This window comes from Nelusetta ayraudi, unplaced genomic scaffold (assembly GCF_046127955.1).
Source record: "Nelusetta ayraudi isolate G7.1 ecotype Tasmania unplaced genomic scaffold, CSIRO-AGI_Nayr_v1 ptg000048l, whole genome shotgun sequence".
Lineage (NCBI taxonomy): Eukaryota > Metazoa > Chordata > Actinopteri > Tetraodontiformes > Monacanthidae > Nelusetta > Nelusetta ayraudi.
The window spans coordinates 14034620-14052315 of record NW_027466098.1 but is presented as its reverse complement, the minus strand read 5'-3'; the positions used below and the strand labels follow the sequence as shown (position 1 = coordinate 14052315).

The 17696-nt window shown below is 45.3% G+C and overlaps 2 protein-coding genes across 2 annotated transcripts in view; one reads left to right on the top strand and one right to left on the bottom strand.

Moving 5' to 3' along the window:
* Window positions 1–17696, bottom strand: part of nbeab (neurobeachin b) — a 192440-nt gene that overhangs the window by 44762 nt on the left and 129982 nt on the right. The window contains exon 39 of the mRNA XM_076036487.1: window positions 14899–15035. Within this exon, the coding sequence (XP_075892602.1) occupies window positions 14899–15035 (137 nt within the window). The remainder of the gene's footprint in view (window positions 1–14898; window positions 15036–17696) is intronic.
* On the top strand, window positions 11890–13671 carry mab21l1 (mab-21-like 1). Its single transcript, XM_076036499.1, has one exon. It carries the CDS (start codon window positions 12342–12344, stop codon window positions 13419–13421), a length of 1080 nt encoding a protein of 359 aa, XP_075892614.1. The 5' UTR covers window positions 11890–12341; the 3' UTR covers window positions 13422–13671.

Below are 17696 nucleotides of genomic sequence, written 5' to 3'. Positions count from 1 at the left end.
GGGTTTTCCCTGTTTTCCTGTCCAGTGGGACTCTGTGCCATCCGGGCGAGGCTTCCCAAAGCCAAACTGCCCAGCATGCTGCAATTTAACTAATTACGCCGGATTAAAGCACATTAATGCAAGCTGTTTCCTGCGGGGTCACTCACCCATGCAGTGTGTCCCTCTGCAAGATTCCCCAGATTTAAAAGACAAAAGAGGACCCTGTTTCTATTAGAACGGCTGCGTGTCAACAAAATTTTCTTTTTTTTTTTTTTTATTGACCAAAATATTGCACAAAGCATCCACAACAGGGAGGAACAGCCAGCCTGCATGTGGAGGAACATGATCACTGAGAACTTTGACCACAAACCAAATCATAGCAGCTTAAAATAATAATACAAAAAAAGGAATCTCTGTGATTTAGACACCTTTTTTTTTTTAACTGAGTCAAAGCTACAGTTTACCATCTGCAGTCACAGCTGTAAGGTCTCTGAGATGCAAAGAGATTTGGGAATTCTGTATTCATGAATAAAGGGCCACTGAAATCCAAATTCATTAAAGAAATAAACATCAGAGGAAACATACATGTGGTGCCCTTCAAAACAAGTAGATGCAGACAGAGAAACAGGAAGAATACTTATTTGTCATAAAAAAGGGAGGAGAAGCAAATCCTCATTTGCATGTGCAAAAGTCCACAATGAAAGGTGCCAAATGAGCCATAGAATATGTGTGTTTTAACACAAGTGCTCTCCCAGTTGTACCAAATCAATTTAAGTTGGGCACAATGGAAGTGCAGCTTCACTGTTTGTATGTGCTCCCATGCCTTGAACATGGGGCAATAATAGTCTTAAATCAGGCGTTATAAAGATTGAATACCAAAGAGGCTTACCGCCTTGGTTTCATGAAACATTTAGGCAAAAGTTCCAAGGGCTAAAGATGATGAAAGAAGGTAAGCTTGCAAATGGGCTTCTGGGATCCACAGCTCTTATTGTACAGAAGTCACATCAAATTAATACTGAGAGCCATTTGCAGCCTTTCTTCTCCTCGGCTTTTCAGAACGGATTAAGCAATGAAAACTCAGAAATTACTAAAGCACCTATTAGGCTTTATGCTCGCTCCTTCTCTTCTGGCTCTTTGAAAGTATTTGAGTGTGAGAGCGAGAGAGCACCTCGCTCTGCCAATTGTTTGCATTCCTGGGAATTATTTTTTAGCAAATGCAAGGCAATGCAATTTTTTTTTACTTGCACGTAGGTGCGATGTTTACCATTAAATCAACCAAACTATTCATCGTGCTCATCTGCTGGCTCGCAGCAGCTCAGTCTGACCGCTGCACCATTCAGACTGTTTCCCAATAGCATCAGAGAGAGTCTCCACACACACACACACACACTGGGGGACGAAGAGCCAGTGTGTGGAGGGCTCCCCGCACCCTCCTCTGCCTGCTCTCAATGCCTCTTCAAAGCAGTGCGGGGAGGAGTGCATGAATTGTAATCGTGGCTCCTAACAGGATTCGAGAGCGGCCCAACGATGGCACTTGAGAACCAGGTCGTGTGGAGTTAAACGGCTGTCAAACACTCAAAGCTCACGCTGCATGTGAACAAACCCACAAAGGATGGACGCGTCCACTCCGAGGGCCCTCCTACCGACTTTCTCCCTTGCATGGGGGGAGATTAAAGATCAAGTAAGGGTCCTTCACAATCCTATATATAGCCTTTCATAGCGCGCTGAAACCCATTCTGATTTTTAAATGGATGAAGAGATGCCTTCCCAAAAAGCAGGGGGAAATATTTGGTTGCTTAATCATTTTAATCAGTTGCTTAATAATAAGTAAGTTAAGTTTTAAAGGTCCCATAATATGAAAATGTATCTAACCTGTCTAATGAAAAAAAATCTAGCCTTTTTGTGCTTTCAGAAACACACATTGTTAGAAATCTCCCCTTTGTGACGTCACCAAGTCCACCGATACCTCTTCCAGGAAGTTGCCAACACCTCCAGCTAGAGGTTTGTCTATCCACTGACACTTGTTTTTGTCTCCTGATAAACATGTGGAAGTTCCAGCAAGGCTTCAGTTTTTGCTTTGTGGAAGGCTGCAAACAGAGGGCTAAGTAAGTTGGTTTCTAGAGGTCTACAGAGTGCAGCAGGCGTGCCTAGTGGGTTTGGTGTGCGCATGATGTAACAGAGGGTTAAATGTGCTGTTTTTAGAGTTCCATAGGAGGATTCTTTCGGAGAATCATCAGAGTTGGGCTGAAAGATGTTCCAGATAGTTAAAATAAGGCAACATCAGAGGAGCACGAGAGGCGAAGGAGGCAGATGGCTCGCCCCTGATGATTGGTACCACCTGAGAAACCAGTCTAACAACAGAGACAAATAATCTCCAGACCTAGGCTTCGGAATCACGGAAAAAGATCATCCGCGCTCTCCAGACGGCCTCACTGGGGCAAAGGACATCTCGGGAGACATTAAAGAGGCCTGAACCTTTCCAGCCTACCCAACTTCAGCATCATCCTGGCCCTCAAAAGCACCCAAAATAAAATAAAAAACTCGACCTGCGGCAGCGTGACGTCCCCTTGACGTGACCCTCATTGAACTCCTAATTGGATTGAGGGCAGCTGAGGGGGGAGGAGAAAGAAATTCTGCTGAGATTTTCTTTGGCATTCCTTCCAGTAGTTTGCCTCCTCAACAATAACATTCAAAATCAAGTCGCTGATTTTTTTTCTTCTCCTCTGCCCTTTCAAAACACAACCAGATTCCCCTGAAAGAAAAAGAAATGGGAGCACATAAGCAGAGATCCCATTCACCTTTTATTTGGAGGAAAAAAAAAAACGCTATTTATTTTTCTCATGGTGCGAGTGACAGGCTGAAACAAAATCCAGCGCCGACCATTGTGGCGGCCTTTCACTGCCGTAATGGTCTTAAAATGGCTACAAGCGAGGGCCCATTCATGGCTGACCAGGCTCCTCAGCTCCGTCCGAGGACAGACTAAAAGCAGCGGGGACGGGCGGGCGGGCAGGCGGGCGGGTGGGAACTGTGGTGCGGGTCAGTGGACGACTGGGGTTCACTCATATAATCACAGCGTCGCCGACTATCGACTGCGACGGAGCGAAGTTCCCAACACGCCGGCGCTAATGACGGAGGATAAATTGGGCCGCAACGAAAATATCAATCAGGTTCATTACAGAAAATAGCATAATGACAATAATTACAATAATATCTCATTAAGAGGGGGAATGAGGGACGGGAGAGAATTAATAGCAGACAGGTGTACAACACAGCGCAATTACGGAAGCTGAAATTAGTTCACTGCCTGGAGGCAAACAGGAGAGAAAGGGGAGGTTGGGAGTGTGTGCGTGTGTGTGTATGTGTATGTGTGTGAGAGAGAGAGAGAGAGAGACGGGGTGGCTGAGTGGAGTGGGGGTTCGGTTTCAAGGCTGGGAGCGGGACTGATAGAGAGGCTCGCCGGCAAAAAAAAAAAAAAAAAAAAAAAAAAGGGAATTGCAAATAAGCAAACAAAAATGTCTTAAATGTGTAAATTAGGGAGAAAACTAAGAGGGAAAAGCAGCTTTTTTCCCTGCAGACTCGGAGCCTCAGATGAGAAGGGGAGCGGCGAGACGTGATCAAGGGAAGCCGCCGAGCGCCGCGGCAGGCGTCAGGATGAGCACTCAGCCGGCGACTGGCAGCCTCCCCTTCCCCAGTCAATCATTCATTACGGAGCCGAGCGGCGGCGGAGCGCCTCCTCTTTTTGACCCGTCATATTACCGCCTCTGTAAACTCCTAATCCTCCCTTCGTTAGACGGTGTCAACAGCCGACACGCTCTCACCCCTCCAGACACTCCCCCGCCTCAGAGCCCTGCCGGGAACCCGCTCTGATAAAAAAAAATATAATAATTTGAAATTTAATAAGGTGGAACGACACAACTTTATAGACATCTCTTTTTCCGGGGCCTTTCAACACTTTTCCTTCCAACTACGGCCTATTTTTCGACGCTTACAAAGGGAGTCCTGCCGCTAATTAGCTGCCTTTTGTTTTGTTTTTTTCGCTGCAGACAATGTTCACCGCGGACAAACGGCAAGGAAGTCTGACTCCAGCCCTGCGCTCGTTGGCTCCTTTGTGCCTCGGGGGCTGTTCCAGAGCAGGTGAAAGCCTGGAGGCAGGAACCCGGAGCATCAGCACTTCTTCATCCATTACGCCTCTTTCATGGGGAGCTCGTCTCCCGGCGTCTCTGCTGGTGCCCGGCGAGATGACTGCTATAATGAGTCCAACAGATGAAAGCTCAGCGGGACAAAACAACACTGAAATGCAGCTACACACACACACACACACACACACTGGTTCACACCAATCACAGGATGGCCTTTTTTTTTTTACTATTTGTATTCAGACGAATTGCAGTCGACATCTTGCTGATAACAAACAAAAGCAAACTAACCATCAGGTTCATCATAATAAGATCACATGTCCAACTGTCCTTGCACATATACGCACACAGACACACACACACACACAGATGCGAGCAGTATGTGGTTGGGCTTTAGGTATAGGCCCTCCGATTTAAGCTGACAGATACCAGATCGTAAATACTCCAGGAAATGACAGGCCTGATTTGGGACGGTCCTGAGTTTAGCCGAATGTGACAGTGTCACAACAAAACGACGGCGGCGAAAAACTAAGAGTGAAGAGCGGCAAAGTTCATTCTTTTCCTTCAGAGAAAAAAAAAAGGAAGGAAAAAAGGAAAAAGAAAAAATCATCCTTTTGTAGTCTGGCAGGATCTTAAAATATCTTTCAAAAACCCACGGTGCGTGCTTGTGTGTGTGTGTGTGTGTGTGTGTGTGTGTGTGTGTGTGCGCGTGCGCCCGTCTGTGTGAGATGAACTTTGTGACGGCTGAGACACACCTACCACATAACACGGTTTGAGGGATGTTAATTACCATACAAAATCGGCAAATGGCATCCTGCCCCATATGTCCCACTTTCCTGGCGAGGAAGATGGAAATGAGGTGGGCTAGATTTGATTGTGACACACTCGCCCGTCTGCGCGTCGCTCTGTGTGTGTGTGTGTGTGTGTGTGTGTGTGTGTGTGTGTTGCCAGTAAAAAAAAAAAAAAAGAGGCTAATATTCAGCGCGGCTCACCACCACCAGAACTAATGGAAGTAGACAAAATGTCTCTGCTGCCATCTTTGTCTCGCATCCGCTCAGGGTGAGCCTCCCCCCCGCCGCCGCCGCTGCTGCTCTCCCTCCCCCCGTGCTTCTCCGCTCCCGTTTCCCTCTTGAAAAGGAGGGTGACAGCGGCATAAAATGGTGGCGAGCAAATGTGCCTTCCATGTGGCAGCGGCGGTGGGGGTGACGAGGGCAGGCTGAGGCCAGCGCTATCGCTTGTGTGGCTGCTGCTCTGAACGGCCTGGACGGCCGCCACGGAGGATCAGGGCCGAGCTGACGAGACGACAGCCGATGCAAACAATGGGAGAAGAAGAGCCCCCCCCCCCGCCCCTCCTGCCCCTCCTCGTCACCCCTCCTTAACAGGAAACAGATCTTCGACGGCTTCAAATCCACCCCCCCCCCCCCCCAAAAAAAAAAAAAAAATGCGTGTGGATTGTTGTTAACCAGCGACGCATCGGTCAGTAATTTATAGCAGCAAGTTTCGCAGCATCTTAAACTCATTGAGCCGTGATGCAATGCTCGAGGTCCTGGTGCATGCTGGGAAAAAAAAAATGCAAATTCCAGGGGGGCCTCTTTTTTTTTTTTTTTTTTTTCCCAAAGTGCATTCATTCAAGAATTAAACTACCGGGGGAAGCAAACTCCCGGCCTGTGCTTGCGAGTCATTTGTGGAGGGAAGCTGTCAGTTGACCCCGAGCCGGGCGGATGATGAAGCAGGGGCATAAATCACGGGGTGAAACAAGGCAGACCCCTCCGATTCATTAATGGAAATGATCTGTCAATATGCTGGAGTCAATTCACACGTGTCAGCTGGGCCCGGCGCACAATGGGCCGGCCAACTTATGAACTCCCGGCACCACTCCGGCGAGTCCATAAAACAACTGGCACCGCGGCTGGGGAGCACCCCGAGACGCCTCCCCTCTTGCACGGACCACCAGATGACACAGATGGGGCGAAAGCAAACAAAGACGGGGCTGCCTTTGTAGGGAGAGGGACCCCTTTCAAAAGCCATTCATGCAACAAATTGGGGAAATCTGGCCGTGCAACACTGCGGGGCTTGCTCTTTTATTAGCATGAGCCTGACGTCACAGTAAGTCAAATCAGATTTATGGCCCTCTGCTACAAAATGTGGTTAAAATCAAGTGCACTTTTAGAACTTTCTTCTTCTTCTTCTTCTTCTTCTTCTTTTAAACTACGCTAGGCAGCAGTGGTTTCGATATGTTAACCAGGAACAGCCTTTTTATGCATGAGTCACAGAAACAAACAGGACACTCCCTTTTTTTTCTTTAAAGAATCTTGGTCAATAACTTACTTGGATCAATTCTCTTCTTTTGACTCATTATTACAGATTTATTGAATTCTGACCAAAAACCCAAAACCCATTGTAATGTCTTATTTTTTTTCATTCCAGCCTTGAGCGAAGCAGTCGTGTGCATTCATTTATCAAAAACAAATAAGAAAAACTGGACAAAAAAATGAAAAGTATGTTTAGCCCTCTGTTTACAGCCTCTTGCAAAAAGACACTTCTTGTTTTATCAAACCACCCTGACAACCTGTCTTTGAAGCCTTCGCTCAAAAACTTTGAGGTCATGACATCACAAAGGGATGATATCCAGAGCCAGTCAAAGTCCACAGTCTCTGGCAAATGGAGCAAGTGGAATAAGTAAAAGATGGATTGTATGTTGCACTTCAGGTTAGAGGCACACAATGTTGTTGTAACAAGGCCAATGGGAATTTTGCATATGGTGGGAGCTTTACATTTCAGTAACTTTAATACATCTCTACAAATTCTTAGATTTCTGAAAGCGAGGAAAATTGTGAACTTTTCTCATTAAACTAAAAAGAAACGTTTGAGAGAAACGGTGGTTAAAGACATTTTGCATACGGGACCTTTAAACTTAATTGAAGTAAATTTTTTTCTAAGTGTTATAACTTAAAGTGTGTAGACTGCTGTTATGAGCTTCAGGGAATAATTGGGACCAGAGCTGCAGCTAATATTAACTACATGTATTTAAGGTCCACCTCCATTTAACGGCGACATAAAACAGCGTTGGTTTAGAGAGACTAAAGGCAGCCAATCAGTTCAAGCCTTGTTTCCATGCAAGCCATTAAAAATGTGCACGAACAGTTTCTCTTCTGAGGCACAATTTCTTTCCCCCTCCTGCTCTCTCCCTCAGCTGCACACCCAGCACACCCCTGCGCTGCTGCTGCTGCTGCTGCTGCCGCAATCTGCATAGAGAGACATTTGTCATCATTAGCCCGGCTCTGACAGTTGGCACCCGGCACCTCAGATCTGTAGGACCGGCAATTATGAACCCTTCATCCCTTATTTAGGCAACGTTGCCTAATTTCATCACATGGGCCTTCGCAGCAGCGCTTGATTAATAAAAATCCTACATACATAAATAAATAAAATGCCTCCAATACGAAAATGAGCTTCCACCTTTACAATATGCAAAGAAAGAGGTCAGTTGGAAAAACAAAAAAACAAACAAGACAAAAACACAACACAACAGCGAGTGTGCAGAGGGGACAGCAGATGAGCGTCATGGGGTCAGTGGGCAGATGATTACAGCGCCCACCTTCAGATGACAGACATCTCGGAGGCATTGAGATTAATCACACCGCTGCCGCCACCGTCGCTGCTGTTGTGTTGCATTTTCAAGCACGCAGAATGAAAGCCAGGCGCCATTAATGCACAGAGACCAGAAAAAGAAAGAAGAAAAAAACACTTTAAAATACGCCGCAGCCTAGTTAGCGGAACACCACCGGGATAATAGGGCGGCAGAATTCCTCACACCAACCCCGAACACGCTTGATGTTAACTACTGTCATGTAGAACAAAGTACAATGTGCCCAAAGTACAATGTGCGCTAATAAAACCGGCTTTAAAAAATGGCTGCAAAAGCACTTTTTCAAAACATCCCGTGCAGGAGACGGTAACATTGTGGGGTGAGAACAATGAACCATAATCACGGGTTTTATTAGCTTTTTTTTTTCCCCCGGCTTGCTGTAATAGTGTTCCAGCAAACAAAACTCAAGTGTGTTGGTCCCAAATTCATGCAAATGCATTCATGTAATCTATCACAAAGGGTGACAAGAGTACCATATTGCAGAGGGGAGGGGTGAAGGGCCAAATGAAGCTGAGACAATCAATTAAGTTTCATAATTCACACTTTTCCTCCCCCTCCACCCCACCACCATGCATAAGTCGGATCTATCAAATCTACATAATGCAGATCAGGCTGGTGTTTCCTGCTTGTGTCTGTTGTGTTGAGACTGTGTGTGTTGACTCCATCACTGGATGATCTTTCAGAGCCGCTGGCAGTGGCCCAGCTCCCCGACTCCTCTGAGGGCCAACAACCAACACACCGCGGAGAATAAAACAAATGAATGGACGCGAACCAAAGGGGGTCCGCTGAGCAGCTCCAGGGCCCGAAAATTAACTGGCGTCCTGCAGTGAGACCATATTGCTCAGAAAAATAGTGCTCCGTTATTAAAAAGAAAAAAAAAAAAGAAAAGAAAGAAAATCCCGTTGACAATTTCATTTGTGATAAATAAAATCATAGGCTGTGTCACCGAGAGTGGCCATCCCATGAGATTAAAGGAAATTATTTCTCACAGCCATAGAGCCAGTGCTTGTTGTCACTTCTATCAAGTAACGCTGCTTTTAATCTGATTTATATAGAAATATGTCATCCCATTAAGTCCACTTTGACTAATCTGCATGCAGGCCTTTGGGCTAGCTAGCTGGTAGACTCCCTGTCGATTGGTTAAGGATGGAGAATCTCTTTTTTCTTCTACATGGAGTCGTCAAAAATTAAATAAAAACATATTTGAGGCCTCACTTGAACTTGTGTAATTGGATTTTTTTTTTTTTAAATAATAATGTTTGAAGTCTAATTATGATTTTAGCTGGTCACAAGGGGTGTAATCCAGCTTAACACTGAGTAAATGCAACGCTTATTGACATTGTTGGTTTATAGTAATGAATTAAAACGGTAAATTGAATATCCGGTAACTATTAGCGTCTATACACGAATACAGAAAATGTCTGGAGGACAGCTTTGACCTTTAAATGTCCCCTTTTTCTAATCCAATTCAGAACTTATAACTTCAAAGGAAACGTTTAAAGCCATATACACTTGAGGACAATAGCGTTTTCCTTCGTAGTCTCATCTCCCAACAAGTCAAGACACCCATCGACCTCATGAACAGCCCAGTTAACACGACGAGCAGTCTGCCTATAAAAAGAGTAAAAGAGAAGGAGTGAATAAGGGTTGAGGCATGCCTTGGAAACAAAGAGGCCTTCAAAACACGGTCACATGCTCACTCAAAATTAGGGGGAGGCAGAAGTCATTGTGTTGATTTACACGATCCTGCATGGGTGTGTATTTTTTTCCCCCGCTCAAAATCAAGGGGGGCCTTGATGCAATCTCGGCTTCATATATCACAGTGCAAATGCCTCTGATAGGCTGGCGACACAGCTCGCCATGTGCGCCATCATGGCGGAGATACGGCACAGAGGAGCGGATTGTCCGAAAGCCGCGTAGACCTGGCGTCTGGCGGAGCGCTCCAGCACTGCTGCAGAGAGCAGGTTGAGTTACTGCGAGATCCGTGCAGCCACATGCTTTAGATTAAGAGGTGATAATCCCAATGAAAATCCAACCCCCCTCTTCACTCTTGCCGCCCCCCTTGGAAACCGAGGATGGAGCGCAAAACTCATGAGGTGCCTTGAGGCGAGCTGCACCCCGAGACGTCAGGCCGGCCTGCTTCCAATAAAGACAAGTACCTGCTGGGCCACAGACAGACAGACAGACAGACAGTGAAGCAGTGGGAGCCATGGAGAGAAGCACTACCAGCCTTGGGAGGAGTGGAGGGAGGCTTTTAGCTGCATCCCAGCACCAGGCAACATTCCACAGTGTTCCCTACATTATCCAGAAACATGTCAGTCGGATTCAACATCTTTTACCTGGATTTTTTTTTTTATCTAAAAAAACAAAACAAAACATTGTAGTAAAACATTTATAAACGCCCACCCTCCGCCTCTCTACCCCTTTCTGTTTAATTTCACCATCTTCAGTTCGCAGCTGGAATTCAATTAGGCGCCATTTCATATATTTCTGATAAGCAAGTGAAATCATCAGTGGGACTAGACTGGGCGCTACTGGGAGCTACTGGGAGCGTGTCACTGACAAGCGGTGGCGACAATGGGAGTCACCTATCAATCAGGGTGATCCCCCCCCCCCCTTTTTTTTTTCTTCCACACGTGCCACTTCCTGCTCAGCCTCTCTCGCGTCGTCAGAGGCTGACGGTGCGCGGCGCTTCGCCCCCATAATGTCTGCTCTCATGCACTTGTGACTGGAGTGGAGTTGAGTGTAAATGCCTTTGTGTTCCTTATCTGATGTGTGCAGCATCCTCTTTTTGAAGTGCTCTTCAAAGGACGCAGTGCTCCCCGCGAGATGGAGCGCCATGCAGCGCCGTGATGAGAGCCAGAGAGGGTTTAGTGTAAATGCTGGATCATTACTGCGGATCACTGTCTGTGTCACACACAGAGAAAGTTTCGGGAAAAAAATGATAATAATAATAAAACAATGTCAAAACATGGCGGAACCGAACGTAGAATAATAATTAATACTCGCCTAAATCATTAGTAATATTCTTTTAGATTCATTATTCAAAGCACTTCCAGACAAAATGTATTATGGTATTATAATAATTTATTGTGAACAAAGGAACTATTTATCTTTACTAATTAAATATTGCGAAAAATAAACCGCAATTACTGTTTCATAATTTTATATCCAAATAAGTTTGATTCTTTTCGGAATACTGGAATTAAAGAACACCATTGACGATTATGTAAAAATATATTAATTATGAATATTTTACAAAGAAAAGCACACGTTTCATAGGTTAATAAATTCGACAATTTTCAATAATTAATAAAAGAAAGCTCTTTTTAGATTCTGTCTTGTACTTTCGTTTCAAGACGCACAAATACGCGCGCAACAAATGAGTGGCTGCAGCCGAGCAGAGCAGCAGAACGTCTGCTCCCTGCCGTGATAATTATTGTGTCGAATAAAGTCACACAGCTGAATTTCTAAAAAAGCGAGTGTTTTTAGGGGTTAGTGGTCGGAAACAATAGGCACAATCATCACAAACTGAATTGTACAATTTAAGCCACCCGTGAGTTTTTTTCAAATTAATATGAAACGATCGAATGCAAAAAAGAAAAGGAAGGGAAAAAATATGCAATCGAAACCATAATTACTACACGACAATTTAATATGTAAAATGAATTGTATATATATTTAAACAAAATAGACTGATTTAGAATAAAATGAAAAAAATAAAATAAAATGTAAATAAGTTATTATCCGGAGGCAGAAATAAGCATAAATTCAGCCACATTATTTAGTGTCCAGACTTAAAACGCAGCAGTCCGAGAAGAAGAAGAAGAAGAAGAAGAAGAAGAAGAAGAAGAAGAAGAAGAAGAAGAAGTAACGCTGAAAAAGTAACGCTGCCCGTTTCCTTCGCGACCTGCGTGGGTGCGCTTGCGCTCCTCGACACACCACTAACTACCTGTACCTTTTTTTATATACCCGCATACAACGCCCGGGCACAGAATTTGTTTTCCGATAAACCGGGAAGCGGTGACGTTGCAGGCTGCGATTGGACGCGCGGGGCCGAGACTCCTCCCCCGACAGAAGGAGTGTGGGAGTGTGTGCGTGCGTCTCCCCCGTTGTAAAACACAGCAACACCGGGCGTCTGCGTCAGGAGGGCACACACACTCCACTCTGCGCAAATTACGCGGACACCTGAACTGGCAGGGAGATCAGAGAGAAAGCCAGAGATATTTTTCCTTTTTACTGCTGTTTCTGCTGCCGCTGCTGCAGCCTCACAGGGTTGATATGGACTTTTAATGAGACCAACCTGCGAAAAAAAAAATAAAAAAATCGAGGACTTGATCGCAGCACTTGGACGCAGTTTTTACATCGCAACAGCTGTGAATGTTGTGCTAGAGTATTTTCCGCGCATGTGCTTTTAAGCACACTTTCCCCGGCTGCTGTCTAATAAATAGACATATTTTTTTTTCTTTCTAAATAGTTTCCTTTCTTCTCTAAAATTGGCTCCCGTACAAACAGCCGCGTTGGATCCCTCGGCTTACTGCGAGACTCCGGTCTATAATCCGGATCTCTGCCCTAACATGATAGCCGCCCAGGCGAAGCTGGTGTACCACCTCAACAAATACTACAACGAGAAATGCCAGTCTCGCAAGGCCGCCATCTCCAAGACCATCCGCGAGGTGTGCAAGGTGGTGTCGGATGTCCTGAAGGAGGTCGAGGTGCAGGAGCCGCGCTTCATCAGCTCCCTCAGCGAGATGGATAACCGCTTCGAGGGGCTGGAAGTCGTCTCGCCCACCGAGTTCGAGGTGGTGCTCTACCTCAACCAGATGGGAGTATTCAACTTCGTGGACGACGGCTCGCTGCCCGGCTGCGCCGTGCTCAAGCTGAGCGACGGCCGCAAGCGCAGCATGTCGCTCTGGGTCGAGTTCATCACCGCCTCCGGTTACCTCTCGGCGCGCAAGATCCGCTCGCGGTTCCAGACGCTGGTGGCGCAGGCGGTGGATAAGTGCAGCTACCGAGACGTGGTGAAGATGGTGGCGGACACCAGCGAGGTGAAGCTGCGCATCAGGGACCGGTACGTGGTGCAGATCACGCCGGCGTTCAAGTGCACCGGGATCTGGCCGCGGAGCGCCGCGCACTGGCCGCTGCCGCACATCCCCTGGCCGGGACCGAACCGCGTGGCCGAAGTCAAGGCGGAGGGCTTCAACCTGTTATCCAAAGAGTGCTACTCGCTCAACGGCAAGCAGAGCTCGGCGGAGAGCGACGCCTGGGTGTTGCAGTTCGCCGAGGCCGAGAACCGGCTGCTGCTGGGCGGATGCCGGAAGAAGTGCCTGTCGGTGCTCAAAGCCTTGCGGGACCGTCACCTCGAGCTGCCCGGCCAGCCGCTCAACAACTACCACATGAAAACTTTGGTTTCCTACGAGTGCGAGAAGCATCCGAGGGAGTCGGACTGGGACGAGAACTGCCTCGGCGACCGGCTGAACGGGATCTTATTGCAGCTCATTTCGTGCTTGCAGTGCAGAAGGTGCCCGCATTACTTCCTGCCCAATCTAGACCTCTTCCAAGGGAAACCTCACTCGGCGCTAGAGAATGCGGCCAAACAGACTTGGCGACTGGCGAGAGAAATACTGACCAACCCCAAAAGCTTGGAAAAGCTCTGAGGTAAAAATAATAACGATAATAATAACGGTGATGATTCAAATGTGGTAGCCGACGTCGTCTTTTAAAACATCGTGCTAAAAGGGGCCTCACGAGCTCGTACACGGACAGGAAAATATTGCCAATCAGTCTGCAAAGGTCTTGTGAAATGTCACAGTCGTTGAATTTATTTCTGGCCCAGTCTGTGTCGAGAGAAATATTCTTTCCTAAATGTGACAGTTTGGACATTTCCAGTGCACTTTTTGGCGTTGCAAAAAAAAAAAAAAAAAAAAAAAAAAAGAAATTGGCGCTCGAAAGACTTATTTTCTCTGCCCGCAACACAGTTGCTTTAAATCCTCCCATTTTCTTCAAAATGCTTTACGATAAAGCCTCGAACAAATTCGAAATGAACAAAAAATATTAAAACACACATCTGTACATTTTTTACTGTAAATATATTCATAGATTGTGATTCAAGTGGTCTGAAATTGTGAATGTTGTTCTGTGACACGTAGGATCCACCTGTTTAAATCTACTTCTCACTTTTTTTGTTTTTAATTATTTTTATTTTTAACCTGGTGGAAACGTTCTTAATTTATACTTGCAACAGTGGTAGTCTGACTGTCCTGTTTCCAATGACAGTGTCATCATTTTTTTTTTGAAAGTTTACATGTTAATGGTATCGGCGTAAACACACCACCTTTGTTATACATTGAAAACATTCCATCGATTTACTTGAATTATTATTTAAATTTCTCGGACAAAAGAGAGGGGATGTTGATTTCTATTTCTCTCTACTTTGATTTAGCCTACATGATTAAAAAAAATGAAAATGATAACATATATATAGTAAATAAATATATTACAGTTTTAATTGAAAAAAAAAATGCACTTGAAATACACTGGATTATAACATCTGTGATCTTTTTTTAAAAAAGTTTCTGTCTCTGATCTAATTTAAGGAGCTAATAAAACGAGCTGTTTTATATTTGTGTTGCGTTATGGTTTTATTTAAAGAAAATGTGTGTTTTTTGATAGTGGGACTTGTAAGATATAAATCTATGCAATTGCATTAATCCAGCCCATCTTAATTTTCAGGATCGAATTTGGGTTTTATTAACCATCTCGTGTTTTCGTTTTAGCGGCGGACAAGCTGTTGGTTTTTGTTTAGATATAAAGAGAAAAGACCGCGTACAGCTGAGCAGCGCAAGTGCCCGATTTACTGTGAATTCGGGGGATTTATTGAACAAAGGATGCTGCATAGGGCAAGTGCAACAGGGCAGGTACTCTCTGAGCGGAAACACACACACACACACACACACACACACACACACACACACACACACACACACACACACACACACACACACACAGCCGCGCTTTCACTTCCACAGCGACAATAATAATACAACATAAAGCGGAATAACGCGCATTAATACACCCTGGAGAGCTTGTACACTTGCACCCGCCGCACGTGTGCGTGTGCGTGAGTGTGTTTACCTTGGGGTCCGCCCTCTTGAACGCGGGGTCATCCTCGTCCACCTCGAAGTATATCTCGGTGGTGGTGATGGACAGAGTGCCCCGCGCCACCAGCACCGGGGCCGCGAGCTGGGCCGGGCTGCTCAGGACCACCGGGCCTGTAAACCATTACAAAAATACTGTTACTATTCAATTTGCGAATGTTTGAAAAAATAAATGTGAACGTATTCACAGCGGTGTGACTGCAACCAGGCTGAAGGCCTTTGCACTCGGTTATTAAAAGATGTGCAATGGAGGGTTTTTCACTATTTGTTTTTATTCATAACCACGGATGACCAAATCCTCACATGCAACATATAAATGGTACACACGTATTGAATTTGAGAATTTGAGCTGCGAAAACCTCTGGGCATTTTTGTACACAATGTGTGTTTATCTGCAGCATTTAGTCTGAGACATTCACAGACAGACACTATAATTTAAATATAAAATAAAGAAGCTTAGCAAAAGGCTTTAATTAGAACAATTAGGGAAAACTAAAATACAAAATCCGTGTCTCAAATGTTTCCAGCTTGGTGACTACATCTTCAGTCTCCTCCTCCTCCTCCTCCTCCTCCTCGTCGCTCCATCCTCCATGTTCTCAGATCAGGCGTGTCGCTGCCGGCCGCGAGCTTCCACCGATTTGTCCGCCCTCCAAAAGGAAAGCTCTCGGAATCGGGATATTTATCGATCCCCTAAACTCCAAAGAGCCCCTTTAACGTCTCATCAATCTTAATCTGCGTCCCTGCAGCCAATTATAGCCGATAGTGTTACAGGAATACAAGTGGATTTCGCCGTGAACTCCCAGTGCGCCCCTTCATCGCTCTTTGCAGGCTGCCCAGTTCCGAACCTCCTTGGCTGGAAACTTCCCCCCCACCCTCCTCCTCAGCCCTCCATTAACCTGATCCTATCTGCTGATGCTATCAGACGCGGGGCGCAACATGGGCTTTACAAGCTACATGAGGAGTAAATATTTAATTTGTGGCTGCGTGCAGATAAGATAAAAATAAACGACTGTAAAATGCTGTCCAACACGCCATCAAGTACAATTATTTTATAGCATGGGTATAGTAATAATAATAATAATAATAATAATAATAATAATAATAATAATAATAATAATAATAATGATAATAATAATAATAATTCGTACTCTTCCACTGCCTCGCTAGCCTGTTATTCTTGACTCTTACACTATAATGGCCCTAAAGGGCTCCAGTACTAAGAGAAAGACACAATGCCTGCAGCAATAAGCCACAACATCATTGCTCATGGGGAGGAAGAGGATTAGCTGCTAATCCCCTCAGGGATTCTTCTATAATTAGACTATATGGCATTAAAATGTTTACATGGAGAATAATGAAATTAAGGCCAAGTTCCACAGGATGAGATCCGTCCGGGCTAAAGCTGCTAATATCTGTATGCATGTTGGGTGCTTTATTTATTTATTTTTGAAAAAAATGCAAATAGTTGTCAAGTGACAAGCCAATTTGGGCCAGTGAGGAAAGGCATCGTGGACTGGAAATTTGGGGAGGACAGCTGAGGAGGACGATTTGTTACCCACAATCCACTGGCTGGACTGTGGAGCTCGACGGGGCCCACGTTACAACGCCGATGGCCCTGCAAATGACCTACTGCACACGTGAGCTCCTATGGTGCGTTCACATGCACAGTGGTCAGTCCAGCACTAGTGTGTGCATGTAGGTCACAATATAAAAAAAATGTTAATAGGTGCAACTACGGATTTCATCTTTTTATTTCTAATTGCTAAACAAATTTCAAGAGAAATACGGATTACTTTTCAAAATGAAAACACTTCAGTTTACAGTGGTGCGTTTAAGTCAACCGAGCCAACCAAGATAATTCCATTTCACTGCACTTTTTTCTTGTATTCTATTTGCATTGTCACGTGTATTCTATTCCAAACGAGGACACATTCTAAGGATTTCTCTGAATTAAAACAAACAGAAAAAGGAAATGGCAAAACACAAAACTTTGTCACACTCTCTCTCCTTCTATAAGAGTTTTGCACATGCTCTATTGGCTTGTGCATTTTCTGAACACGCAACCACTGAGAGGCATCAGCAATGGGACTGAACATGGAGACAGGCTAAATTAAGGATGAACAAAATGGTTGTGGTCACCAAACCACACAAGCAGCCCTTTCCTTGTGCACATTAAAATTGTCGCTCCGATGACTTGTAAAATTCCTCTCACATGCTTCTGCTAAGCTCCTACTCTGCGTGAACCTGGCAGGAACACATATACAAAAAAAAAAAAAAAAAAAAAATACAGAACGAACCCCACGGTTCAAGTCCTGTCTCTGCAAAGACAGACAGTGTCTCCATTGTCAGCAGGAGAGAAGAACTAATCATAGGTTCAACAACAACCACAACTGACCGGACCTTTGAGTGAAGGAGAAAACCCCCCTCCACCACCAACCTCTCCACCTCCGCCCTGCCCCCACCCCGCCTCGCCTCCCCTCCACTTGGCAGTGAAAGCAGGCTCTGACCCAAAGGCTGCGTGGCTTCTGTTGACAAGGATCTAGTCCCAGATCTCTCATTAAGACTGCTCATGCCTGAGATTAGACACAGAGCAAACAGTCAGCCAGTTCATCAGGGTAAATGGGCTTCCTGAGTGCTGCAAGGAAGGCAGCTCCCCTGCTGGTCAGAGAATGAACTTAACTATAGTGCGCGGACAAAAAGATCTCCAGTTTGATTTGCGATCAGCAAATCATGGACATACCACTGGTATTTAGTCTCAGTGTTGCTGCTTTCCCA